Source organism: Stenella coeruleoalba (assembly GCF_951394435.1).
Source record: "Stenella coeruleoalba genome assembly, chromosome: 8".
Taxonomy (NCBI): domain Eukaryota; kingdom Metazoa; phylum Chordata; class Mammalia; order Artiodactyla; family Delphinidae; genus Stenella; species Stenella coeruleoalba.
In genome coordinates this window covers 55,638,701-55,662,310 of record NC_137154.1, presented here as the reverse complement: position 1 = coordinate 55,662,310, position 23,610 = coordinate 55,638,701, and the positions used below count along the sequence as shown (strand labels likewise).

Sequence of the window (23,610 nt, the reverse complement as noted above, 5' to 3'; positions counted from 1 at the left end):
AAACAGGCTACAGAGTTACTGCATCACCAAAATTAACCCTGATTACATCAAATTATGTTGAAACAGACCACAGCTGTTTGCCCTGTTGAAGCAACCGTTTGAGAGCCCATCCAGAAGATACATCTGGGTGTCAGGAAGACACATTCTGGGTTTTATTTTTGTTTCTCAACATAAATGGAGGAGGGAAACACTCTGTTCTGCCCAGAGTGCTTGGTAGAGCTGAAAACCTTGTGATTCTCCAGAATTAAAAATCTTCATTCCAGAAGAGAAAAAACCTGAGATCTCCTGTTTCGGTTTTCTATAGGAAGAATGTAAGAAGGAAATCCAAATCTGTTGCGTATCACTCTTGTCAGCAAAAAGAAGTGGAACTGACTAAAGAGAAGGACAGTGGGATTTTTTGTGGAGGGCTGTATGCAGTGGTATGCTGGGCTGGCTCATACCAGCCTGTGAGAATGGATTGTTAAGTTATGGAAAAAATTTGCAAGCTGATTGCTAAAGAATAATGTTAAAATTAAATTATAATTAAAAGTGGAAAATAACAGGTATTGGAGACGAAGTGGACAGATTGGAACCCTCAAACATTGCTGGTGGGAATGTAAGATGATGTAACCACTGTGGGAAATAGTTAAAGAGTTCTGTAAAAAGTTAAACACAGAGTCACAGTATGATTCAGCAATTCAACTCCTAGTTATATAGCTAAGAGTATGATAACATAGGTTCACACAAAAACTTGTACATGAAGGTTCATAGCAAGATTATTCATAATAGTCAAAAAGTGGAAACAACTGAAATGTCTATCAACTGATGAATGGATAAATAAAATGTGGTACATGGATATAATGGAATATTATTCAGCCGTGAAGAGGAATGAAGAAAAACTGATATACATCAGAACATGGATGAACCTTGAAAACATTATACAAAGTGAAAAGTCAGACCCAAAAGGCTATATAGTATATGATTCCGATTATATGAAATATCCAGAATTGGCAAATCCACAGAGACAGAAAGTAAATTAGTGGTTGCCAGGGGATGGGGTTGGGGGAATGAGGAGTGACCGCTAATGGACATGGAGTTTCTTTTGGGATGATGAAAATGTTTTGAATTAGCAGTGATATTTGCACAACTCGTGAATACACTAAAAACCACTGAGTTGTACACTTTAAAAGGGTGATGTTTATGGTATGTGAATGATACCTTAATTTAAAAATTAAGTCATATAAACGTACAATTAAGTAAGTTATATAAAAACAAAGGGAATAAACAAAACTCATCAGTTACTAATTATGTTAATACATTTTACTACTATCTTTGCTCTTGGCGTTACGTCTATTGTATCTTTTTGATGGAAATACTAAAGGTGTATTACTGTGCATCTCTTAACTCTGCATTCAGAGACATGAAGTTGATAGCTTGAAATTGTTTGCGGGGAAGAATTGTGGGGGGTTTAGTATTTGCTCCACAAAAATTGTCACATACTACCAATCGAGATTACTACCACCACCCGAGAGCTGGGTTTTAAACTTTTACCAACACGTCATTGGCTGTATAGGTCCAACAGTCGTCTTGGATAACTGGTTAAAATTAAGAGAGTTAGATGAGATAATCACCTGTGGCCTTTGGATCCCCAGCAAAACAAAGACTAGCAAACCTGCACAGTAACTGTGCATGCATTTGGTGCAGAAGAAAGGGCATTTCTGGTCAGCTGTTGTATGAAACCCACTTTGAGTTCGGGAACATGATTGCTCCAGCCTTGCTAGTGTTGGTACAAGGGGTTAAGTGATAGAGCCTGGTAGAATTATCAAAACGAAGCCAGATATCAGATAAACCGCAAATGATATTAATTCTTAGTCCCAGACAGGAGGGTATCTGGGGAACCTGTGTGATAGATTTGGAAACCAAGGGTTAACAAGCGAAACTTAATAGAATTACCTCCAGCTGTTCAGCCCTTCCCATCAGGCCAGTCCCTGCGGTTTAAACACTTCAGCTGCTTATAGGTACCTTCACAGGTACTATTATCTGGTGTGGATGATCAAAGAGTTCTAGATGCCCCAGGGGTCCATAGCTCCCGCTTGTCATCCTTTAAGGGTTGGTTCCTTCATTCTCAAACATTTACTGAGCATCTGTAATGCTCAGATGCTGTAATGCTCAGAACCTCCAAGCCACCATGCTTGGAGGTTCTAGGGATACAAAAATGAGGAAGATGCAGTCGTGTCCTCAAGGAACTCACAGGTCCTTGACAAGGAAACAAATATTTGCAGTACAGTGTGATAACCCAGTTTATATAGGTGCAGTGTGAATCTAAGAATGAACAACTGTGTTGGGGATTGGAGACAGTGAATTTTAGGGGAAGGGGTCTTGACATATGTTCAAGACGTAATTCAAGGTAGGAGTACTCTCTGAAGGAAGTAAGGGGTGATCATGCAAAGTAGGGTTTGGAGTACTAAGGCACTTTCCCAGGGACCTTGACAGTCTTTGTTCTTCCAAGAATATGCTAATTGATTTTGCAGCATGATCTGTGGGTACACTGATATCACCACCTTGTCAGCAGAAATGTCCCAGGAGCCTAACTGCCCCGAAGCAATTAGCACAGGTTCTTATTCTTTACAAAGGAGAAACTGGGGAACGACTTAAACGTTTACTTTAAGAAAGCTTATTTCCAAAATGTCTCCCACTGGGTGTAATGTCAAGCAACTCAGACTGTTAGCAGCCGCAGGCAGGGGGGAAACTCAGTTCAGTCTTCAACCACACCCCAAGCCCACTTCCAGATCTTAGTCCCAGCCAGATGCCAAAAGTTGATTTGAGTAGGTGGGAGTAATTTGATTGAAGGAACCAAGTGGGCTCAAAGCACCCAGGGGTTAAAGAGGCTCCCACCTCAACATGCCTGAGAGACAAGTGTCCTGCAAGTCACCAGCTGAGGGGGCCCAGCTGGTCGTACTGACCTTGGCAGGCAGCACTCAGCTCTGAAATCAACCTGTCAACTAAATTGAAAGGGAGAAAAGGCAGAAGGGCTAGGACACAAACATCCCTCCCCATCCCCAGTCCGATCCCTGACGTCAGGCTTAGCGTGGGCGGTATTAATCACCCGGCCTGGTGTGCAATTGAGGACAGCTCTCCTTCCAGCCCTTCCAACTCGCTTCTGGGAGCGTGCCACCAGCCATGCACCTGCCACTGGCCACAAACCCTCAACTCCCAGACAGGCACGGATGCAGGCTGTCGCTGACGACACTCAAAGCCACAGTGCACCCTTTAGAACTCAGGCTTTGGTGGGGGGAGGGGCGGGAGCAAAGCGTGGTGCCCATGCTTTCCTCCCAGGTGTGCATTTCTCTAATCTCTGCAACGCTCCTCCAGAGAAGCCCTCCTCATAAGATGGGTCATTTCCTGGGGATTTAATGAGAATATAGAATTAATGGCCCAAAGCGCTCCTTGCAGCCGGTCATTAATTCCCCCAGGAAATACCGGTGGTCTTTAATCAAAATTGCCTGAATTATAGACTAGTGATGCATGTCCAGGGGAGGGGGGCTGTCATCCCAACTGGTTCCGATAGATGGCGCCGATCTTCATGTAAATAAACCATTCAAATAATTCGTTTTCCATTTCTCTCCAGTGAAAACCAAGGAGCATTAAAAAACAGAACAAAAAACCAGCAGGGAGTGGAGAGAACTTAGTAAAGGCCCAGAAGCCCAGACAGGAACGTTCTATCCGAAGGCTGTTTCCAGGCCTGGCACATGCCTCAGGCTCAGAAGACTGAGCCACACCGGGGTGCAGACCGGGACCTCAGCAGCAGTCCCTCCGCCGACGAGCAGCCTGAGCTGGGTGCCGGCAACTGAGTAATAAAAAAGGTTGGGGGATGGGGGGTAGACCAGCAAGAAGAGCCCCTTCCTCTAAACTTTGGGGAAGGAAGGCTATGTTCAGAGAAGATGTCTGAAGTTGATACTCTGTTGTATTTCAAGGCCCCTCTTGTCATTGGCCTCAAAACATCAAACATGTTTCCACATGAAATTGTACATAACAATATTGGCGGGGGCGGGAGTGGGGGGGTGGGCGTCTTTTGCTAAACAAAATAAGACCCTCAAAAGTTTCTGGCCGAGGACATCCCTCGTGGCACAGTGGTTGGGAGTCCGCCTGCTACTGCAGGGGACACAGGTTCGAGCCCTGGTCTGGGAAGATCCCACATGCCGCGGAGCAACTAAGCTCGTGAGCCACAGCTACTGAGCCTGCTTTCTATAACCCGTGAGCCACAACTAGTGAAGCCCGCGCACCTAGAGCCCGTGCTCCACAATAAGAGAAGCCACCGCAATTAGAAGCCTGAGCACCACAACGAAGAGTAGCCCCCGCGCGCCGCAACTCCAGAAAGCCCGCATGCGGCAACGAAGACCCAACGCAGCCCAAAATAAACTCTATTCATTAAAAGAAGTTTCCGGCCGAGTGCAGCCCAACTCCCAACTAACCGTTGCTGAACGGTCTCCCAGTCTGTCTTGAATCTTATAACTATTAAAAGATATGTAATAGAAGACTACTCTTCTAGGGAAAGATAGGGCCCGTGTACGCCTGACTTGTATCACAAACCTCAGCTGCAAACAAGCCGTGCAGATTTCTCAGACTCTGCAATCCCTGAGACTTGGCACCATGACTCAGACGTGAATGAAGTCAGATGATTGCTTTATTTTGGTCCGGAGTCACCGCCTCCTGATTGATTTGGCAGGCTTTGAATATTTTGATATTTGTCTCACGGGTTTTAAGGTACTTAAAGCCAGAGATTAAAATGGCCATAATTCTGGTGGTAGCCCTTATATGAGGCTTAAGGATCCCTCAGTTGGAAGGCTAAGAGGCTCTGCTTCCAGCTATAGCCTGACTGTTCTGGTTTTAATTGCAATCCAGTAGCACACCGGATAGTGAAGAAAGTCGGTGAAATATTGGGTCCAGGGTTGCTGATCTCTAAACCCTGCCGGAGGCTTAGAAGATCTATGCATATAGTAGATAATTAGCTTTTACAAACTGATTGAAGTGGTTGAGCTTTCCCCAACCCAGTGAAGATCTGTAAAATGAGAAGGATGTCCAACTGTTTGAAACAACTAGCTTTGCTGCACAGAGATAGGGAAATGAACAAAACAGCCTTAAAGTTGTACGCGGAATGTAAGATGCTGGTTCTACTCATCTGCCCGCGGCGGTTCCCTATTGATATAATGGGTTACTATCCACTTCTCAAAGAAGCTGGGGAGAGGACCTCCCTTTTAATGCTGCTTGTAAAAGTACTTTGTGAGTTGAAAAGAGCCCTTACCAAAGGTTTCTGGCGTTTTTTTCCCCTTCTATCTACCATGCCCACCACACTGCTCAATTTGTCAGGTGTGTGCTTCCGCATGCTTTATCTCAGTTAAGTCTCACCACAACACAGTAAGAGAGGCATCTGTATCATGTGAGCCCGAGAGAGTTCTCATAACCTGTCAGTAAGTTGGAGCTCTGAGGAATTTTGACCCCAATTTCTTGCTCTACACCACCTTGCCTTCCAATTAACTATGAAATAGTACATTGACTCATTTTTGTTTCCTTGATTCTGCAAATCGTTAAGAATTTTCTTCTACTGAATTGTTTTTCCCAGAGGCAGTGTGGGAGCCAGCTGGACTTTATTTTCTGGTAATAAGAGGACCTTAAATTGCTTTAATGCAGCCATTAAAGCAATTCTCCCACTTTAAATAGCAGATGAGCAGGACCTCCCCCAACCCCGATCCACCGCCCAGAATTAGAAACTTGACTGCATTGCAAAGGCTTTGGGACCTTAGGCTATCTGTAAAATGGGAATAATAGTGCCCACCCAGTTTGGAGATTTGTGACGACAATCATGTAAGCAAGGAATGTAAAAGCGCCCAGCATGTAGTAGCCTGTTTTCTTCTTTCCGTCTCCCACCAAGGGAGCGAGAGAGTTGCAACTCTTGCTGGGAAGCGGATCACTAATTTCAGCCAGAACCTGACCCACAGAAACCTGAAACTCAGGGAATGGATAGGAAATGGGATCAGCCCTCGGGTCCCTTCCTGACGACCCCTGTGAAAAATCGATTCACGCTCGAGGCCGCGCAGTCCCTTTCCATCACCCCACCCCCAACAGGGGCGCGGCCGCCTGCCCCGCTAACTGCTTGAGGCTTCGGGAAAAAGCCAGACCCTGGGGGCGCGGCCGGCCGCAGGCGTCCTTGCAAACCTCGGTCCTCTGGGGTCCAAAGGCGCGAGGCGCTGTTTGCGTCTTTGAAGGCGGCCCGCCCGGGGGCGCGGCGGGCTGTGGGCGTGGCGAGCGCGCGCCGCCCTTCCTGCCGGGGCGCCCCCACCGCGGCCGGACTGGGAGAGCGCGCGGGTGCGCGCGGGGAGAGCGGGCGCGCGCGAGGCAGCCGGGCCGCGCCGCCTAGTCCTCGCCCCGCGGCCGCCGGCCGCCCCGGCCCCTCCCTCCCCCGCGAGCTGCGCACCGCCAGCCGGCTGACCCAGCGGCCCGCGCCCGCGCCCTTGTCCGCCGACCCCGCGGCGGGCTCCAGGCTGCCGACAGCATGAGCGGCGGCGGCGACGTAGTGTGCACCGGGTGGCTGAGGAAATCGCCCCCCGAGAAGAAGTTGAGGCGCTATGTGAGTGCGGGCGGGAGCGGGTGCGGCCGCCGAGGGCGCGAGCGGGGGCCGAGGGGCTGGGGGCTCCGGGAGGGACGGCGCCGACGGGGAGGGCGGGCCCCGGGGAGTGGGGGGGGGGGGTGCGAGGAGCTGCCGGCGGGTCCCGCGGCTCGGGGCTGTGTGAGGCTCCTGCACACCTGTCACAGGTGCGCTGCGAGGGGCGGGGCGGGCTGGCGACCAGGTTGAGGCTGCGGCTTGTTCTCGGCGGGGCGGGCGCGGCGGCGGCGCCTCTCTAGCCAGCCCCCCTGTAAAACTAAATCCAGTATTGAAGTTTGTATTAGATTGTTTTTGGAGACCGAAAGAGTTGATTCCCGGGGCTGGGGGACCATACTAACGCCGAGCGGCTCCAGCCTGCGGGGCTGGGGGTAAAGGGGGGCGTAGGCTGTGGGGCCGCACAGCCCGCCCCCCACAAAGGGCGAGGCGCCTCACACCCTTTCCCCCTTCCCTTTCTCTGACCGCCCCTCCCGGTGGCCGCCTGCTTCCTTCCAGTCCACAGCCTCTGCATCATGGGCAGCGTCAGCAGCATGTGCAGTCCTTGTATTAAGTGACTCATTTGTTTGTCCCCCTTCTTTCCCTTTATTCCGTGTGCCTCTCACATGCATCCCCCCACCCCCGATGGTGACACTGCAGTTTGGTCTTCTACAACTGGTCCGTGTTTTGTGTTGTGCAGTCCTTGGGGTCTGGGGTCGGGAGAGATCAAGGTTCTCAGTTGCCAGGTGGTGCTAACCGACAGTGTTTACTGAAATTGCTGGGACAGCCTCTCCTTTCTAAGTGAGAAGCTGGCAACATCCTGGGGAAGGTCGTACAGCCTGGTGTGAGCGGTGAAGAGGTCTGGCTTCCCCCCCCACACACACACACACCAGAAGATGCCTTGCTTGGTGGGGTCAAAGTACAAGATGGTGCCAGTTTCTGAGAATTGGCTGAAATCAGTCCTGGGCTATTCGACTGAGTTTGGAAATGGAATTAAGATCGCTAAAAGATGTCCCGGTCTCCCATCCTCTTCTCTTCCCTTCCTATGAAATGCTCTTGTTAACTGACTCTCGGTGCTGGACTCTCTGGGATCATTCCCACAGCATGGAAGTGAGCTGTTGCCTTCCAGCTGCAGTGCATCAAGGGAGCTCTGAATAGACCCTGCCCTCTGTCAGCTGCACCAGTGGCTGTCCATGGGGGGAGAGGCAAAAGCTTACCAGTTTCCTGTCTTGGCTCCCCAGATCAGAACCAAGGGACTTCTGGCCTCTGGATTGAGGAAGTGACATTCTGTTTTTCAAAGGAAGTGTGGTTGGGAGTGCAAGTGAGTGTGTATGTAAATGAAGTCAGGCTCTTATTTAGATCATTTGCTAGGGGGTGGGGGGAACCTCAGGATTTAGCACATGACTTTTTAAAGTGGACATAGATTTTAAATATAGTAGGGATGATACAATGAAGTGTTCATCTCAGTTTTAAAGCTCATTTTCAGAGACGTCCATGTAGCCAAAGAACTATAATTGTTAAGAAAGATTTTCTCCTCTTGAGGGCCATATCAGTTCATTAGGAAAGGTGAATTTTTATATTAGGTTAATATAAAACTATTAATGTTACTAATGCTATTAATGTTTTTACAACTATAAAGCAAAAACAAAAATCTTTGGCCCCAAAGAGCTTCTGAAGACTATCAATAAAAGTGTAATACCATTCCATACCACCTACTGGAATAAAGTATCCAGTAAAAATGTGACTCTTAATTGTCAAGTTAGAACACTACCCTAAACAACCTTGAAACTTTGTTTGGAAACAGTTTGCAAACAAGTTGACACTGTATCTACATTGACAGATGACTACTTCAACTCTATCACCCTCTTTATGATCCATTTCTTGGGTATTTTTGTTCCCAAGCAACTTTAGCTCAAAATAACTGGGTTCAGAGGCTGTGGGGTCAACCACCTTTTTCTCTCACTTGAAGTACTTGACAGCCTATAGTCATAAGATGACCTCAGCCTTTTCCCATCTCCCTCGCAGCTCCAGCCCATAAGACCAAACTAGTAACAGCTTTTCTTAGACTAGGGTGTGATGTGTTCCATTGGTATGAATGGAAGTCTCCCCTACTGTGGAAGTTCACTTCCCTTAGTTGAAACTGAGCTGGTTCGTGTAACCCTAAACTCTTGGGGAACAGTCTTCCCATACATCTTCTTTTCTTTGAGGGTTTTGAGAATTTCTCTTTTAAGTTAGAACCTCTGTCAGCTCCCTCTGTTCGTTAGAGGCCCAAGTTCACTAGAACCAAACTAGGAAATTTCCTAGCCCCATCGCTAAACACATACCCCCAAATTGCTGCTTATTCTGGTATATATAATAGCCATGTGGTATTATAGATTGATAAATCTTCATTATAAGAATGTATCAAGAATCTGAAACAAGGGGAAAAGAAGTTTATGAAATCTATTGCAACTATTTAAAAAAATTTTAAAAACCTACTTCTTTTTTATCAATAATTTGGGGAGGAGGTAGGTGTAGGAGTAAAAATAAAGAAAGAAAGAAGCTATGGCAAATGTTACCAGGATTAGCTTTGGGGATTTCTTCAACGATGTCTTTTCCAATTTATTAATTATAAGAAAGTGTAAAAGGTCTATTCAGGATTTGCTGTGTGCCCTGGAGGAATTACAAAAAAATGACCTCTGGAAAATGGTGAGTGTTGCCTCTGGGGCATCACTGTATGATTGCAGTGGGAGGCTGGCAGAAGGAACAGCCCTCCCATCATGCTGCAATGTGCATGTATACATGTGTGCATGCGCGCATGTGCACAGGTGTGAACACACACATGTATACATGTATATAAAGCTGAAATCAGATCTTCTTGAGGAAAAAAATACTTTATGACACACACTGCCCTGTAATTTTCTATTATTTTCACTGAGTTAAAAAATTTAGGGGAAAAGATTGGCAGCAGCACTGCCCCCTAGTGGCTAATTTGGAGAAAGTTGTGTGTTGATTCTAAAGAACAATGGAATTAAGGAAACTTTATTTGTTAAATAAGCTCATTTATTAAATATATGTGTCCCAGGCACTGGATTAGATTCTGGGAGTAAAGGTTAATCCATCCCTTCAGTCTTAGCGGATGACACTGCCGCCTTCTTCACAAAGAAGATTGAAGCTGTTAGGGAGTAGCTGTCAGCACATATTGTGACCAAATTTCCATATTTACCTGTATCCGCATGGTTCCTTATCTTTTTCTGACTTCTCAGAGTAGAAGTACTATTTCTAACTGATTATCATTTTAATAGCCATCTGTTGAGCATTTACCTGTGCCAAGCACTATGCTTAGACCATTCATCTCTTAATTTAATCATTTCAGCCCTAAGAGAAAGGAAGCGACTTGCCCAACATCACCTAGCTTTGTCCCAAAGCCTGAGCGTTTTTTAAAATTTAACTTTATTTTCGGGTAATTGTAGAAGCTATGTAGTTGTAAAAATAGTGAAGAGATAACCCATGTACCCTTTACCCAGTTTCTCCTAATGGTAACTTCTTGCAAAATTATAGTACAATGTGATAATCAATATATTGACAGTGATACAGTCAAGATACAGGACATTTCCATCAGCACATGATCCCTTATGTTGCCCTTTTATGGTCACATCCTCTACCATCCCACACCCACCACATCCTTAACCTGTGATAATCACTAATCTCTTCTCCATTTTAATATATTATTATTATTTCAAGAGTGTTATATAAATCGATTCATGCAATACATAACTTTTTGGGGTTGGCTTTTTTCATCCAGCATATTTCTCTGGAGATTCATCCAAGTTCTTGTAGTATCACTTGTTCATTCTTTATTATTGCTGAGCAATGTTCCACAGTATGGATGTACTACAGTTCATTTGTTTAACTGTTTACTCATTGGTTTCAATTTACATTTCCCTATGGCCAATGACGTTGAATATATGTTCATATGATATTTGCCATCTGTATATTCTCTTTGGTCAAATGTCTCTCTTCAAGTCTTTAGTCCCTTTTCTATTTGGATTGTTTGCTTTTTTTACTGTTGAGTTTTGAGGGTTTTCTGTATGCTCAAGATACCAGTCCTCATCAAATATGTAGTTTGCAAATATTTTCTCCCAGTCTGAAGCTTGTCTTTTCATCCACTTAACAAGGTCTTTCCAGAGCAAAAGGTTTTGATTTGGATAAAGTCCATTTTTCCAATTTTACATTTTATGGGTTGTATTATTTTGGTCAAATGTAAGAACTCTTTGCCTAGCCCAGTTGCAGAGATTTTCTCCGTGTTTTTCCTCCCAAATATTTTATGGTTTTATATTTTTCATTTAAGTCCATGATCTGTTTTAAGTTAATTTTTGTATAAGATGTGAAACTTAGATTGAGATTTTATTTTATTCATTAGTAGTAGCAGTAGTAGTACTTGGCAACGGATGCCTGATTGCTCCAACACCATTTGTTGACCAGGCTGTGCTGCCTTCACTGAATTGCTTTTGCACCTTTGTCATAAAGCAGTTGGGCAATTTGTGTGGGCCTATTTCTGGGTTCTTTGTACCTATCCATCATCCCATGTGTCTATCCCTCTGCAGTACCACATACTCTTGATAACTCTAGCTTTTTGATGAATCGTCAAATCTGGTAGACTGATTCCTCCGCTTTATTCTTGATCAGATTATTCTTAAATTTTTCTTAAAGGTAAATTTGAAAAGTCAGTACATCATTAGAAAATTTGAGCAATATTAAAGTATAAATAAAAATTACCTGTAATCCCATTATCCTTGAATTTTTCTTTAAACTTGTCTTCTCAACAGAGAATGTGAATGTAACAAATATAATTTAGTTCAGTAATTTATCAAGCAGCCATTATGTGCCAAGCACGCAAATTCTGGGACTACAAAGAAGAAAAAGAAAGGGTTCTTTGAGAGGTGGCCCTAACTAGAAGTAAGCCACGAGAAGAAAGCTTTCCAGCCAGAGAGACCACTGACAGCGGAGGCCAGGTGGCAAGGGCCCGAAGAGTGTGTGCAGGACACTAAAAACAGTTTGGTGTTGCTGGACCGTCAGCAGGATGATGGAAGTAGTGGGCTATGAGACTGGAGAGGTAGGCAAGAGAGAACATACAGGCTGGTAAGAAGAGCGGACAAGTTAAAATGGTCAACAGTGCATGAAAAGGTGCACAGCATCAGCAGTCATTAGGGAAATGCAAATCAAAACCATAATGAGTTATCACTACACACCTGTTAGAATGGCTGTCCTCAAAAACACAAGAGATAACAAGTGTTGGCAAGGATATAGAGAAAAGGGAACCCTTGTTGCACTGTTGGTGGGAATGCAAATTGTTGCAGCCCCTATGGAAAACAGTGTGGAGGGTCCTCAAAAAACTAAAAATAGAACTGTCACATGATCCAACAATTCCACTTCTGAGTATATATCCAAAGGAAGTGAAAATAGGGTATTGAAGAAATATCTACACCACAGTGTTTGTTGCAGCATCATTCACACTAGCCAAGATATGGAAACAACCCAAGTGTCTATGAATGGATGAATGGATAAAAAAGATGTGAAAGAAAAAATGTATATATACACACACATATACATACGTACATACACACACAATGCAATAATATTCAGCCATGAGAGAGAAGGAAATTCTGCCATTTGCAGCAACCTGAATGGACCCTGAGGGCATTATGCTGAGTGAGATAAGTCAGAGAAAGACAAATATTGCATGATATCACTTACGTAAGTGGGGAATCTAAAAAAAGCCAAACTTAAAGAAATAGTAGAATAGTGGCTACCAGAGGCTAGGGGGTGGTAAAATTGAAGAGATGTTAATCAAAGGGTACAAACTTCCAATTAGAAGATGAATAACTTCTAGAGATCTAATGCACAGCATTGTAATTTTAGTTACTGTATTGTACGCTTGAAAATTGCTAAAAGAGTAGATCTTAAATGTTCTCACCACAAAAGAGAATTACGTGTTGTGAATGGGGGTATTAGCTAAAGCTACAGTGATAACGATACGAATGTATATGAATGTAGCAAATCGACCTGTTGTACACCTTAAACTTACACAGTGTTATATGTCAATTATTTCTCAATAAAGCTGGGGGGGAAAAAAGAACAGGCGAGAAGGAGGTCTTCAGAAACTAGAGTGAATTGAAGATTTGTTTCTAGACCATCCTAAGCAGCCAGGGCTTTATATCAACATGTTATTTGAGTATTTAAACAAATGCTCTTTCTGGTCCCAATTCCTGGGACAGATAGCCATATGGAAATTCCTTTTAGCAGCTTTCTGCTCTGTGGTCCTAATCACTGGATTGATTCTTCGATTGTGTTCACAACATCAAAGAGACTGCTCTGTTCCAGGGCCAGTCTCCTGAGCGTCTTGTCACTAGCATTGGGTCAGAATTTCTCATTTGGAAGCAACCCTTATGTCTACCAGCAGATGAATGGATAAATAAAATATGGATGTACATGCAATGGAATATTGTTCATCCTTAAAAAAGAAGGAAATTTTTATACATGGACTTACTACAAAATGGGTGAACCTCCGTGACATTATGCTAAGTAAAGTAAGCCAATCACAGAAAGAAAAATATTGTGTGATTCCACTTCAGTGAAGTACCTAGAGGAGTCAAATTCATAGAGACTTGCCAGGAACTGGGAGGAGGGAAGAATAGGGAGCTGTTGTTTAATGGGTACAGAGTTTCGGTTTTGCAAGACGAAAAGTTCTTGAGATGGATGTTGGTGATTGTAGCACAGCAATGTGAATATTTAATGCCACTGAACTCTACACTTTAAAATGGTTAAGATGGTAGATTTTATGTTATATGTATTTTTCCACATGTTAAAACGAAGCAATGCCTCATTTGTTGATACTTGGCCCTGCGGATACTTTAGTGCCAGAGAAAAGACAGCATGGAATCGCCGCAGCCTTGAATGATAATGGAATGTACAGCTGCCCCTCCCCCGGCTTTATGCGTGCTTCTTTTTATTTATCTACCAGTTGTCAAAACAGTGCGTGGATTCCTTAGTAGCTTTCAAAGTGATCAGTTAAGGTATTTGGGGGGAGCATCATGAGCTCACACATTTACATGTTCGAACCTGTTCTGGCTGTTGTCCTTATTGATGCTCAGACTGTACTCTTTAGCCAGTGGGAGGCTATTCAAGTTGGCCTCCGAGTCCTTTTGACATAACCTTACTAGTAGGTTTGTTATCTGATACGACAGGATGTTCCAGGCCTATCTTGTACGTTTCTGATCCATGCTTTGAATTAACCATTTCCTCCAAGAGTTCTTTTCTTTTCTTAAAAATGGTATCTAGAAACCACATGGGCTTTAAGGGGTGCTCATTGCTTTTGGGTTGGTCACACACACTCAGTTTCAAATATTATCAGGATTTCATCACAGTGGCTTCATCTATCCCTTTTACTGTTTCTTTGCTCAAATATCTTAAAGCAAATTCTAGACATGTGCATAAGTCTTACAAGCATGTGTGTGAAAACAAAGAAAGAAAAACAAAGATGCAAAAAAAAAGACAAGAAAGAAAACAAAAGTCTGTGAAAATACCCTACCTTTTGTTCACATTTCCCCTGGTTAGACATTTATGTTACTTCTAATTATTCACATTTCTGTTTTAAAGGTGCAACATCTTCTGAGAGTTTCACCCCAGCTGATAAGCCCACAGGATTTAGATATCATTAACTATCACTGCAGTACACTTGGAAGATTTTCTTGGATAGGCAATCATATCTTTCCTTAGCCTGCCTTGGAAAAACGTACCAGTTGGAGGTTTGCTGGCTTGCAAGAGCAAGGGAAAGGGCTAAGGTTTATCAGTAGAGAGGTTAACATTCTTGTGAGGACTACAGGAATGAATCTGTCGTTTTGATCTTTTGATATAATTTTCTAGAGGCAAAAATGGGTGTAGCCTAGATAGGCGTACAATTTTTTGCATACCAACAGAGGCTACAATATGTTGAGTTTAATTCCCATTAGAAGTCTAAAGATACTATCACTGATGAATAGTGAGTCTACGGAGTACATGATATTCCCCTCTGAGTTTACAATCTTGTTGGGGAAGCAGCTTGAATTATAATGGCAGACAATATAAATGGCAAAGACCAGTGCTGTAGGAGCCCAGGAGAGATTGGTCTAGTGTGGTCAGTGATCCCAGTGTCACAAGACCTATGTTTAGATTTTACTTGCTGGGGAATCTGCCATTTTACCTTTCTGCACCCATTTTCTCCTGCATTCTTAGCACTTAGTTCACGTGTCACCTTGTGGCAGCCTTTCCTGCCCTATCTTCCCCATCAAAATGAGTTATGAAACCCCTTCTCCATGCTCCTGTCATTATGCCTTAGTACCACTGACTGACTTGATTTATGCTGTGCTTCCCCCAGAATGGTAGCTTCTGGACTGCACCGTGTCCTTTGTTCATCCTTGTAGCCCTGGTTCCTAAAACCTAGTTATTGGTTGACTAGGACTTTATATGCTTTTAAGTCTGAACAGATATTTCTTTAAGATTGGTTACATTTCTTTGGAGAAGAAAGAGCTTGAGCTGGAATTGGATTGAAAGTGTGATTTTTTTTTTTCTTTTAGCAGCAGGTTTCGGAAACTTTCATGGGATAGGCTATTAAAATTGAATTTTTTGGTAATATGTAAATTTCACTCTTATAAAAAAGTTATTGTAAATCAGAATATTATCAAAAAGCAAATAGCACCATTAATAAAAAGCACTTGTAATACTCCTACTACAGCATATACATTGTTCACATTTTAGTGTATTTCCTAGTCTCTTCTTTTCTGTGTCTACAGTGTGCTTTGTATACTTTATAAAATCAGAGAGACTGTACCACCTTTTGTATGCTTTAAGGTATATAGTATTGAAAATATTTCCCTGTGTCACAGTCTTCTAAGACGTGGCTTTTAATGGTTGCTTAAGCATAATGTGACATAACACAGAGCTTCTCAAGCATGTGTAATATAAGGACACTTTAAACAAACATTTTTACATGTTCTTGATGTTGAATTAAATTATCTTTATTATTATGTTTCCCAAATGTCTATAAACAAAAACTGTGAGGTATAAATATATACTTATAGCCCTTCTACAATTATAAAACCGAAACAAATTTTCAAATTAACTTCAGAGCCAATATAATTCACATTAACAACACTGGATATTTTGCTGAAACTAAATTGCTGCTTAAAATGTAGATATGGCCCTTATTCTTTTTTTTTTTTTTTTGGCCGCATTGGGTCCTTGTGGGCTTTCTCTAGTTGCGGTGAGCAGGCTTCTCATTGCGGTGGCTTCTCTTGTTGCAGAGCACGGACTCTGGGTACGTGGGCTTCAGTAGTTGTGGGACACAGGCTCAGTAGTTGTGGCTCGTGGGCTCTAGAGTGCAGGCTCAGTAGTTGTGGCACACGGGCTTAGTTGCTCCGTGGCATGTGGGATCTTCCCAGACCAGGGATTGAACCTATGTCCCCTGCGTTGGCAGGCAGATTCTTAACCACTGCACCACCAGGGAAATCCCGGCCCTTATTTTTATGGAAGCTTCTGTTCTGTGTGCCATGCTTTTCTTTGTTTGACCTATAGTGAAACTGTGGTTCGTATAGCAAGCCATTTGGCTTTTAATTGGTATGACCGCATTATTTATATGCAGCACTTCTGTCCTTCTTTCTCATTAGTCATTAGCCTATGAAATTTAGAGAATTTAATACTTAACATCAATTAGATTATAAATGCCAATGCTGGTAATCAAGAAGCATCTTTCACTTGTAAGATGATCATTCACATGATTGAGACTACATTTACATATTTTAAGATCACCCTTGAGATAAAAATTCAATATTGAAAAATATTTTGAAGTGGATTTGCAGATTCCTGGGGATGACATGTCTTTGGACCCCATTTGAAAAATCCTGGTGTGACTGTAAAATGCATGGGCTCTGAGGTAGGCTCTCGGTTGGAATCCAAACTGAGCCTTCCCTGTGCTCTGTGGGTTTGAGCAAGTTTCTTAATCTTTCAGAGCTTTCATTGCCTAATCTGTGAAGTGTAGATAATGGTAACTTTAATCAATTAATTGAATAATTTTAACTCAGAGGGGTGCAGACATGAATGCTTTTTTCCCCTCTAGTCAGAATTCCCCACTGTGCTTTGTCAAAATCTTCCTTTCCTCTAGGGGACAGATCCCTTGATGGTACCTGGGGCAGAGTCCACAGACTTCTGGTCCCTCTGGGTTATTGCAAGGGCACCATGGTAACATTTCACTGTTATCTAATTGAAAGCTTTTCCTACTGCTATTGCTGACCAGACTTGTGGCTCTGGGGGTGTGCCGTGGGAAAAGGTAGATCTCTTTTACCTTTCCGTTCCTTTTCCCCGTTCCTCACCTCAGAGAGTTTGGGGCCGGGAGGACAGTCCGTCTGGGGTATTTCTTCCCTGCTCCCTTCTAGGTCCCAGAGGTTGGTGTGTAGGGATGGGCAAGAGGGAGAGGGACAGGGGTAAGTGTCTCTTACCTGGCTGCTCTTGGGTCCTCCTTGATGACGTTTACTGGTTGCCTGACCAGCACTGCCTGTGTGCCCGCCCCATGATTGTGAGTTCCTTAGAGGATAGGCTTTCTCACTGTGTGCTCTCCAGACCTAGAGAAGAAACTGGTATTATGTTCTTTCAACCTCTTTTAGGCCAACCCCTCCCCTTCTTGTTACCCCACAGCTGGGGCCCACTTGCCTAATGGACAGCCCTCTTGGGTGGGGACCTGGCAACAGGGCTTAAGGCCATCAATCTCCGTGGGACTTCTTTTTTTTTGTTTTGTTTTGTTTTTTTACGGTACGCGGGCCTCTCACTGCTGTGGCCTCTCCCGTTGCGGAGCACAGGCTCCGGACGCGCAGGCTCAGCGGCCATGGCTCACGGGCCCAGCCACTCCGCGGCATGTGGGATCTTCCCGGACCGGGGCACGAACCGGTGTCCCCTGCATCGGCAGGCGGACTCTCAACCACTGCACCACCAGGGAAGCCCTCCGTGGGACTTCTTGACCAAGGGGACTCATGTCCATGCCAAACAGTGGGGGAGCAGCGCTGCTGCCCCTTCTTACCCCATTTCTCCTTCCCCTGTCCAGAATGGTCCAGGGCAGATGGGTAATTCAGTTGCCTGAGCAGATAGTCACCAAGCATTACGATTTTTTTTGTTTGTTTGTTTTGTTTTGTTTTGTTTTTTCCCAGCCACTCTGCGGCATGTGGGATCTTCCCGGACCAGGGCACGAACCCATGTCCCCTGCATCGGCAGGCAGACTCTCAACCACTGCGCCACCAGGGAAGCCCAAGCATTACGATTTTTAAAAATTCTTGTCCCAATTCTTTTTTTGTGGCACCCCTGAACTCAGTAACTGATTGATTTAGAGGAGCCCACTGTCAGGGTAGGGAGAGTACCACCCGAAAATACAGCACGACCCACTAGGTCAAAGGATCCAGGGTTCCCCCTCCCCATCTCTACTCTTCTTTTGTGGGCTGTGGAGGGGGAGGGGCAGTGCAGGGGCACAAATGGGGGCTGGATTAAAAGGATTCATACTACAGCTTCTTAATACATCCTTGAACTAGCCCAGCCTCAGTTACTGACTGCTGTCTACTTTGTAGGAAGCTCACCTCCTCTCTATTTTTAGCTATGGGTTCTATTTGCCAATCTGGTGCAACTGGAACTTTATAAATGGCTGTGGTATTAAATATGATAATGCCAGGCACGTTGTAAGCACTCTATAAACGGTAACTGTTAGTTATTGAAGTGCCAAGTTTATTTGACTCTTCTCTTGTTAGACATTTAGGTAGTTTACTCTTTTCCACTATTTTAAATAATGCTGTGATGATCTTTATAGCAAAGACTTTTATCCTTAGGACAAATTGCTATAAATGGAATTTCTAATTCAAAGAGTGCAGTTATTTGCATGGTTTTTGTTACATCGTACCAAACTGCCTCTCAGAAAGGATAGAATTTTGCTTTCCCTGATTCTTCTTTGATCCCTGATTCTTCTTTGATAATAGATAGTATAATTTTTGAAAATACTTGATAATTTGACCGGTGAAAAAGTAGTCCCTGATTTTAATTTGGATTTATTTGATTGCTACTGGTTTGAATACATTTTCATATATTAAAGACTCGTATTTTTTTAACAAGTTGCTTGTTCAGATGATGGGTGCTTTTTGTTATAAATAGGAAGATTGAGTAGTTTTAGGTATGAAAAAAAAGGGAGCTTGGAATAACTTGAGCAGGGAATCTCCAGCAGTAGGGAGGGAAAAAAATGACCACATCTGACCAGACGTGTACGCGGGCCTCTGACTGTGTGGCCTCTCCCGTTGCGGAGCACAGGCTCCGGACGCGCAGGCTCAGCAGCCATGGCTCACGGGCCCAGCCGCTCCGCGGCATGTGGGATCTTCCCGGACCGGGGCACAAACCCGTGTCCCTTGCATTGGCAGGCGGACTCTCAACCACTGCGCCACCAGGGAAGCCCCTTCCTCTTATTTATCAGTTGCCTTCTGAGACCTTTTAGCTCCGATTCCATAGATTTCCCCCGTGCAGGCTTCTCATCTTAATTTGGTTTCAAGGCCTACCACAGATGTCATCTGCTTTGTGCCACTTCCTGGTTTCCTCCTGAAGGACATGTGTCTTCCCACATCATTCCACCATACCTCCATACAGCTCTTAGGACGATGCTGTTTGACTGTGTTTTTAGATCTCTCCGCTTAATTACACGGGCTCCTCAAAGGCAGCAATTTTTCTTTTTTTGTTTGGCACAAGCAGGAAGTAAGGTGATGAGTAAGAATCATCCTTTTTCTCTGGTAGCTCACAGTTTATCCAAGAAAATGGACATCTAAACTTACTAAATATAATGGAGAGTGTTCTGCTATGCTAGAGGTTGTGGATAATGTTACAGGGGAGTGGAATAGAGGAATTTCACTTAAAGAGGGGTAGTATCAGAGAAAGCTACGGTGAGAATGACAGTGGAGCTGGGCTTTGAAGAATGAGTAGGAGTTCATCAAACAGATGGGAGAAGAACATTTCAAGTAGTGAGAACAGCTTATCAAGGGTCTAAAGATACAGGCACATGAATGTCGAGCGAAAGTATATGGATGGGGAAGGATTAAGAATGAGGTTCAAGTGGCCCCCTCTGTTCTCCCCAAGACCCTATCTTCATTACCTTTACTCACCATGATCCCTTTGCTTTGTCTGCAATATCGCCCCCTGTCTCCTCGGACACTATCAGTCATTCTGCAAAGTTACTGAATACTTATTATACACCATGCACCAAGGAAAATAGACAGAAATGGGTTCATGGACAACTTTGAATAGCATCATGGGAATGTTAGCCCCATACTGAAAATCTACACAAGAGAGTGGTGTCTTACCCAGATACTTTTTGGACTGCTAAGATTCCAAATAACTAAAACATTTTCTATTATAGCAACTATAGATAAAATAGATATTCTTAGCAATCAAAAGAGTATTATAATTTCTTTAGTTCCCCATGATAACAGTTTCTCTCAAACCAGGCTTAGGCAATCAAAGAAAATATAGTTTCATATCTTTTTATATAACTGATCTTCTTTTCTGTCAGTTCACATCTGTTGTTCCAGTTTCTTTTCCTTCATGATAAATCTTTGGACATGATAAGGCATGCCCAAAACATAGTGGCATAAAACAACCACTTTATTTAGCTCACAGATAGTATGGGTCAAAAATTCAGACAGGGCATGGCAGGGACTTGTTTCTTCTCCCAGATGTCTGGGACCTCAGCTGAGAAGACTTGAACGGCACAGCAGCCCTCACTGCTGGGAACTGGAATCATCTGAAAGTGTCTTCACTCACATAACTGTCAACAGGGTTGGGATGACTCAAGGGCTCCATTCAGCTGGGGCTGTTGACCAAGAGTGTCTGGAAGTGGCCTCTACATGCAGCCTGGGCTTCCTCCCAACATGGCAGCCTCTAAGTAATCAGACTTCTTACAGGGTGGCTCGGGGCTCCAAGAGTGAGGGTCTTAGTGGCCAGGGGGGCAACTACGTGGCCTTTTTAGTGACCTCATCTTGGAAGTCACGCAGTGTTACTTTTGCCATATCTAGTGGTCAGAGTCGTCTCAGGCCCACTCAGATTCAAGGAAAGGGAACATAGATGCCCAACTTCTTGGCAGATGGAATGTCAAAGAATTTGTGGCCGTTTTTTAAAACTGCCATAATTTATAAATTTTAATTTTTCAGCATAAACAATCTCCTTTGAATCTTTTCAAAGTTCAACTTCCTAATCAGAGCCCTTTGAGTAAACACTTCATTCTTCAGAGTTCTGCCCACTTCCCTTTCTAAACCCCCAAATCTTAACTCCATCAGGGCAGGGATTTTGTTTGCGTCACTTATCTCCAAGTCCTCACCAACCCGGAACAGTGTCTGGCAAATAGTTGATGCTTAATACCTGTTACTGACTGCTTCATGAGAATGCTTACTATGTCTTTGTGTGAGTTAGAGAGAAGAGGGTGTCTGTGTGGCCATCCATACCGATGTCTGTGTGGTGTCCTCTGCTTCATTGTCTAGTTTGGAATGTATCCTGGAGTCTGTTGAGTTGTAACTAGTCCTGTCTGTCCTTTGGGTTTGATGTGCAGGAAGGAACCCACTATGGAGGTTGTGGTGCTAGACATTTGTCTCAAAGTCCCTGTGCACTGAGACCTCTTTGCTCCAACCACAGACCTCTGCTGGTCCACCAGTCTCTTAGCAACTTCTAGATGCCCTGAGTGCCAGGCAGGCTTTAGGGAGAGAGCACTGCTGCCCCAAGCTCATCCTTCTGGCTGTCTCCTGCTGCTACATCCGAGCCCTTGCTCCCATACATATATTGACACAGAGCTGAAGATTGAACTCCAGTAGCCTGAAGGCCACCCCCATGTTCTGTATGGGAAATGGGAGTCTCAGGATTTCTGCAGTTCCATTGCTCCCTAAGTTGAACTGGTTTTGGTGACAAGAAGGAATGTGTATGTGGGGAGGGGGTGTGTGAATGAGGACTGTGTCTTTGTTTACCAGTTCTACTCCCTTCCTTCCCCATAAGGCCAGAGCGAGTGGGCTTCTCTTTTACTTCCCCTTCTATAGCTGGGGCTTCTCCTATATCACATCCTCCTTTCCAACTCAAACTTAGCTGCAAATAAGGAGGCACTTTATAGATAGAGCACGTGACGAGAAACTGCTCTGTCAACAAGGGAACACAAATTAGGAAACATTTCAAAAATATTGTAACAGTTACTCTCCATTACATTGAGGCACAGCTAAAATGACCTTAACTAGTTATGGACCAGCTGCCTTCCACCAGACCACACCTTCACAACACCAGTACCATAATGGGAGCCTGGAGAGTCTGTTTGAGGAAGGTGTGAGTGCATTGTCAGGACTCTTAAGTGCTGCCCGGTCCTTGTTGCTGACTTTAAAAAGTGAATCCTTGAGTGTCAATTTTCTCTTCAGTAAAATGGGGATATGCTACCCGTCTTCTGATGGGCAGCTACTACAAGTTCAGCATGATTGTTAAATGAATGCTTAGATGATTTCCATGGAAACCAGTTTCCCATCTCATTCTTCCTGAAGTTTCCTAACACTGTTTCCAAAAGACCTGGGGTGCTTTAGAAAACATAGATGCCAGCCTGCTCTGGTCTAAATGAATCAGAACCTCTGAGGGATGGGGCCCAGGGATTTGTGTTAAAAAGTTAATTCATGTGACTTTGTGCACCCCCTGATTAAAAACCTCTGCCAAAAAATGACTAGAGATACAATATTGTAGTGTTCTGGGGGCAGGTCTTTTTATGAGACTGTCTAAGGCTTCTGTTTAAGTTGGACTTGACCAGGTGGGAAATCACTTATTTACAGCTTGCTGTTGGGGGCTCCAAAGTGACAGCCTTGCCAAGCCTGGTTTCTATTCCAAATCCTTTGTAAACCAAGGGGACAGAGGCAAAGTGCCTCCTGATTTGCATGAGTGTCCCTATCAGGGTTTTCTATTAACTGGACTTATGGTTGGTGAGCTTTGAGCCAGTAAGTGCTATGCTCTTTTGTTACTGCACTTGGTGTGCCTGGTGTTAATGTAAACTGTCTGAAGCTGCCTGATTCTAAACGGATGCATTTGTGTGATGGTGGACACAAAGGGATCTATATTATCCTGAAGAGAACAAAGCAGCATTATCTTTTCCTTGTAGGAAGTTATTGTGCAACAAATGCCTAAAATGTCTCCTGGGTACAAGGACCTCTGCTAGGCACAGGGAGGGATAAGCATTATAATGAGGACGCATATGAAGCTGAAATATTGGTAACCCGTGGGGATTTGGGTGGGAGGGATGGTCAAAGGGGCTTCGACTTCATAATGTCTCAATTCTTTTCTTGTTTACTTTATTAAGATATAACTCACATACCATAAAAGTTGCCATTTTACAGTGTACACTTCAGTGTTTTGAGTATAATTCACACAGCTGTACATCACCACTGCCTAATTCCAGAACAATCCCCCCCCATGGCTACCCATCAAGCAGCCATTCTCCATTCCCTTCTCCGTTCCCTTCTCCCCAAAGCTCATGGCAGCCACCCTTGCTTTCTGCCTCTGTGGACTGGCCTGTTGTGGATAGTCCATATAAATGGAATCACATACTATGTGACCTTTTATGTCCACCTTCTTTCCCTGAACATAATGATCTCCAGGTTCATCCATGCTGTAGCATTTACGTACTTCATTCCTTTTTGTCTGAATGATATTCCATTGCGGGAATATATCACATTTCGTTGAACAAGTTTAATGTGATTGTTAAAATGAACGCTTGGGTGATTTGTGTGGAAACCAGTTTCCCATCCCATTCTTTCTAAAGGACCCAGGGGAATTGTTAGGTCACATGGTAACTCTGTGTTTAACTTTTTAAGGAGCTGCCAAATGGTTTGTCTCAACTTTTTAATAAAAAGGATATATTCATACTATTTTTGTAGTTATGAACCAATTTTTAAATTACTTTT

General features: G+C 43.9%; 1 protein-coding gene across 1 annotated transcript in view; it reads left to right on the top strand.

The window, feature by feature from the left end:
* The first annotated feature begins 6,209 nt into the window (after window positions 1-6,209).
* The window catches only part of GAB2 (GRB2 associated binding protein 2), a 172,293-nt gene continuing 154,892 nt past the window's right edge, over window positions 6,210-23,610 (top strand). The window contains exon 1 of the mRNA XM_079928442.1: window positions 6,210-6,604. Within this exon, the coding sequence (XP_079784568.1) occupies window positions 6,530-6,604 (75 nt within the window). The 5' untranslated portion in view covers window positions 6,210-6,529. The remainder of the gene's footprint in view (window positions 6,605-23,610) is intronic.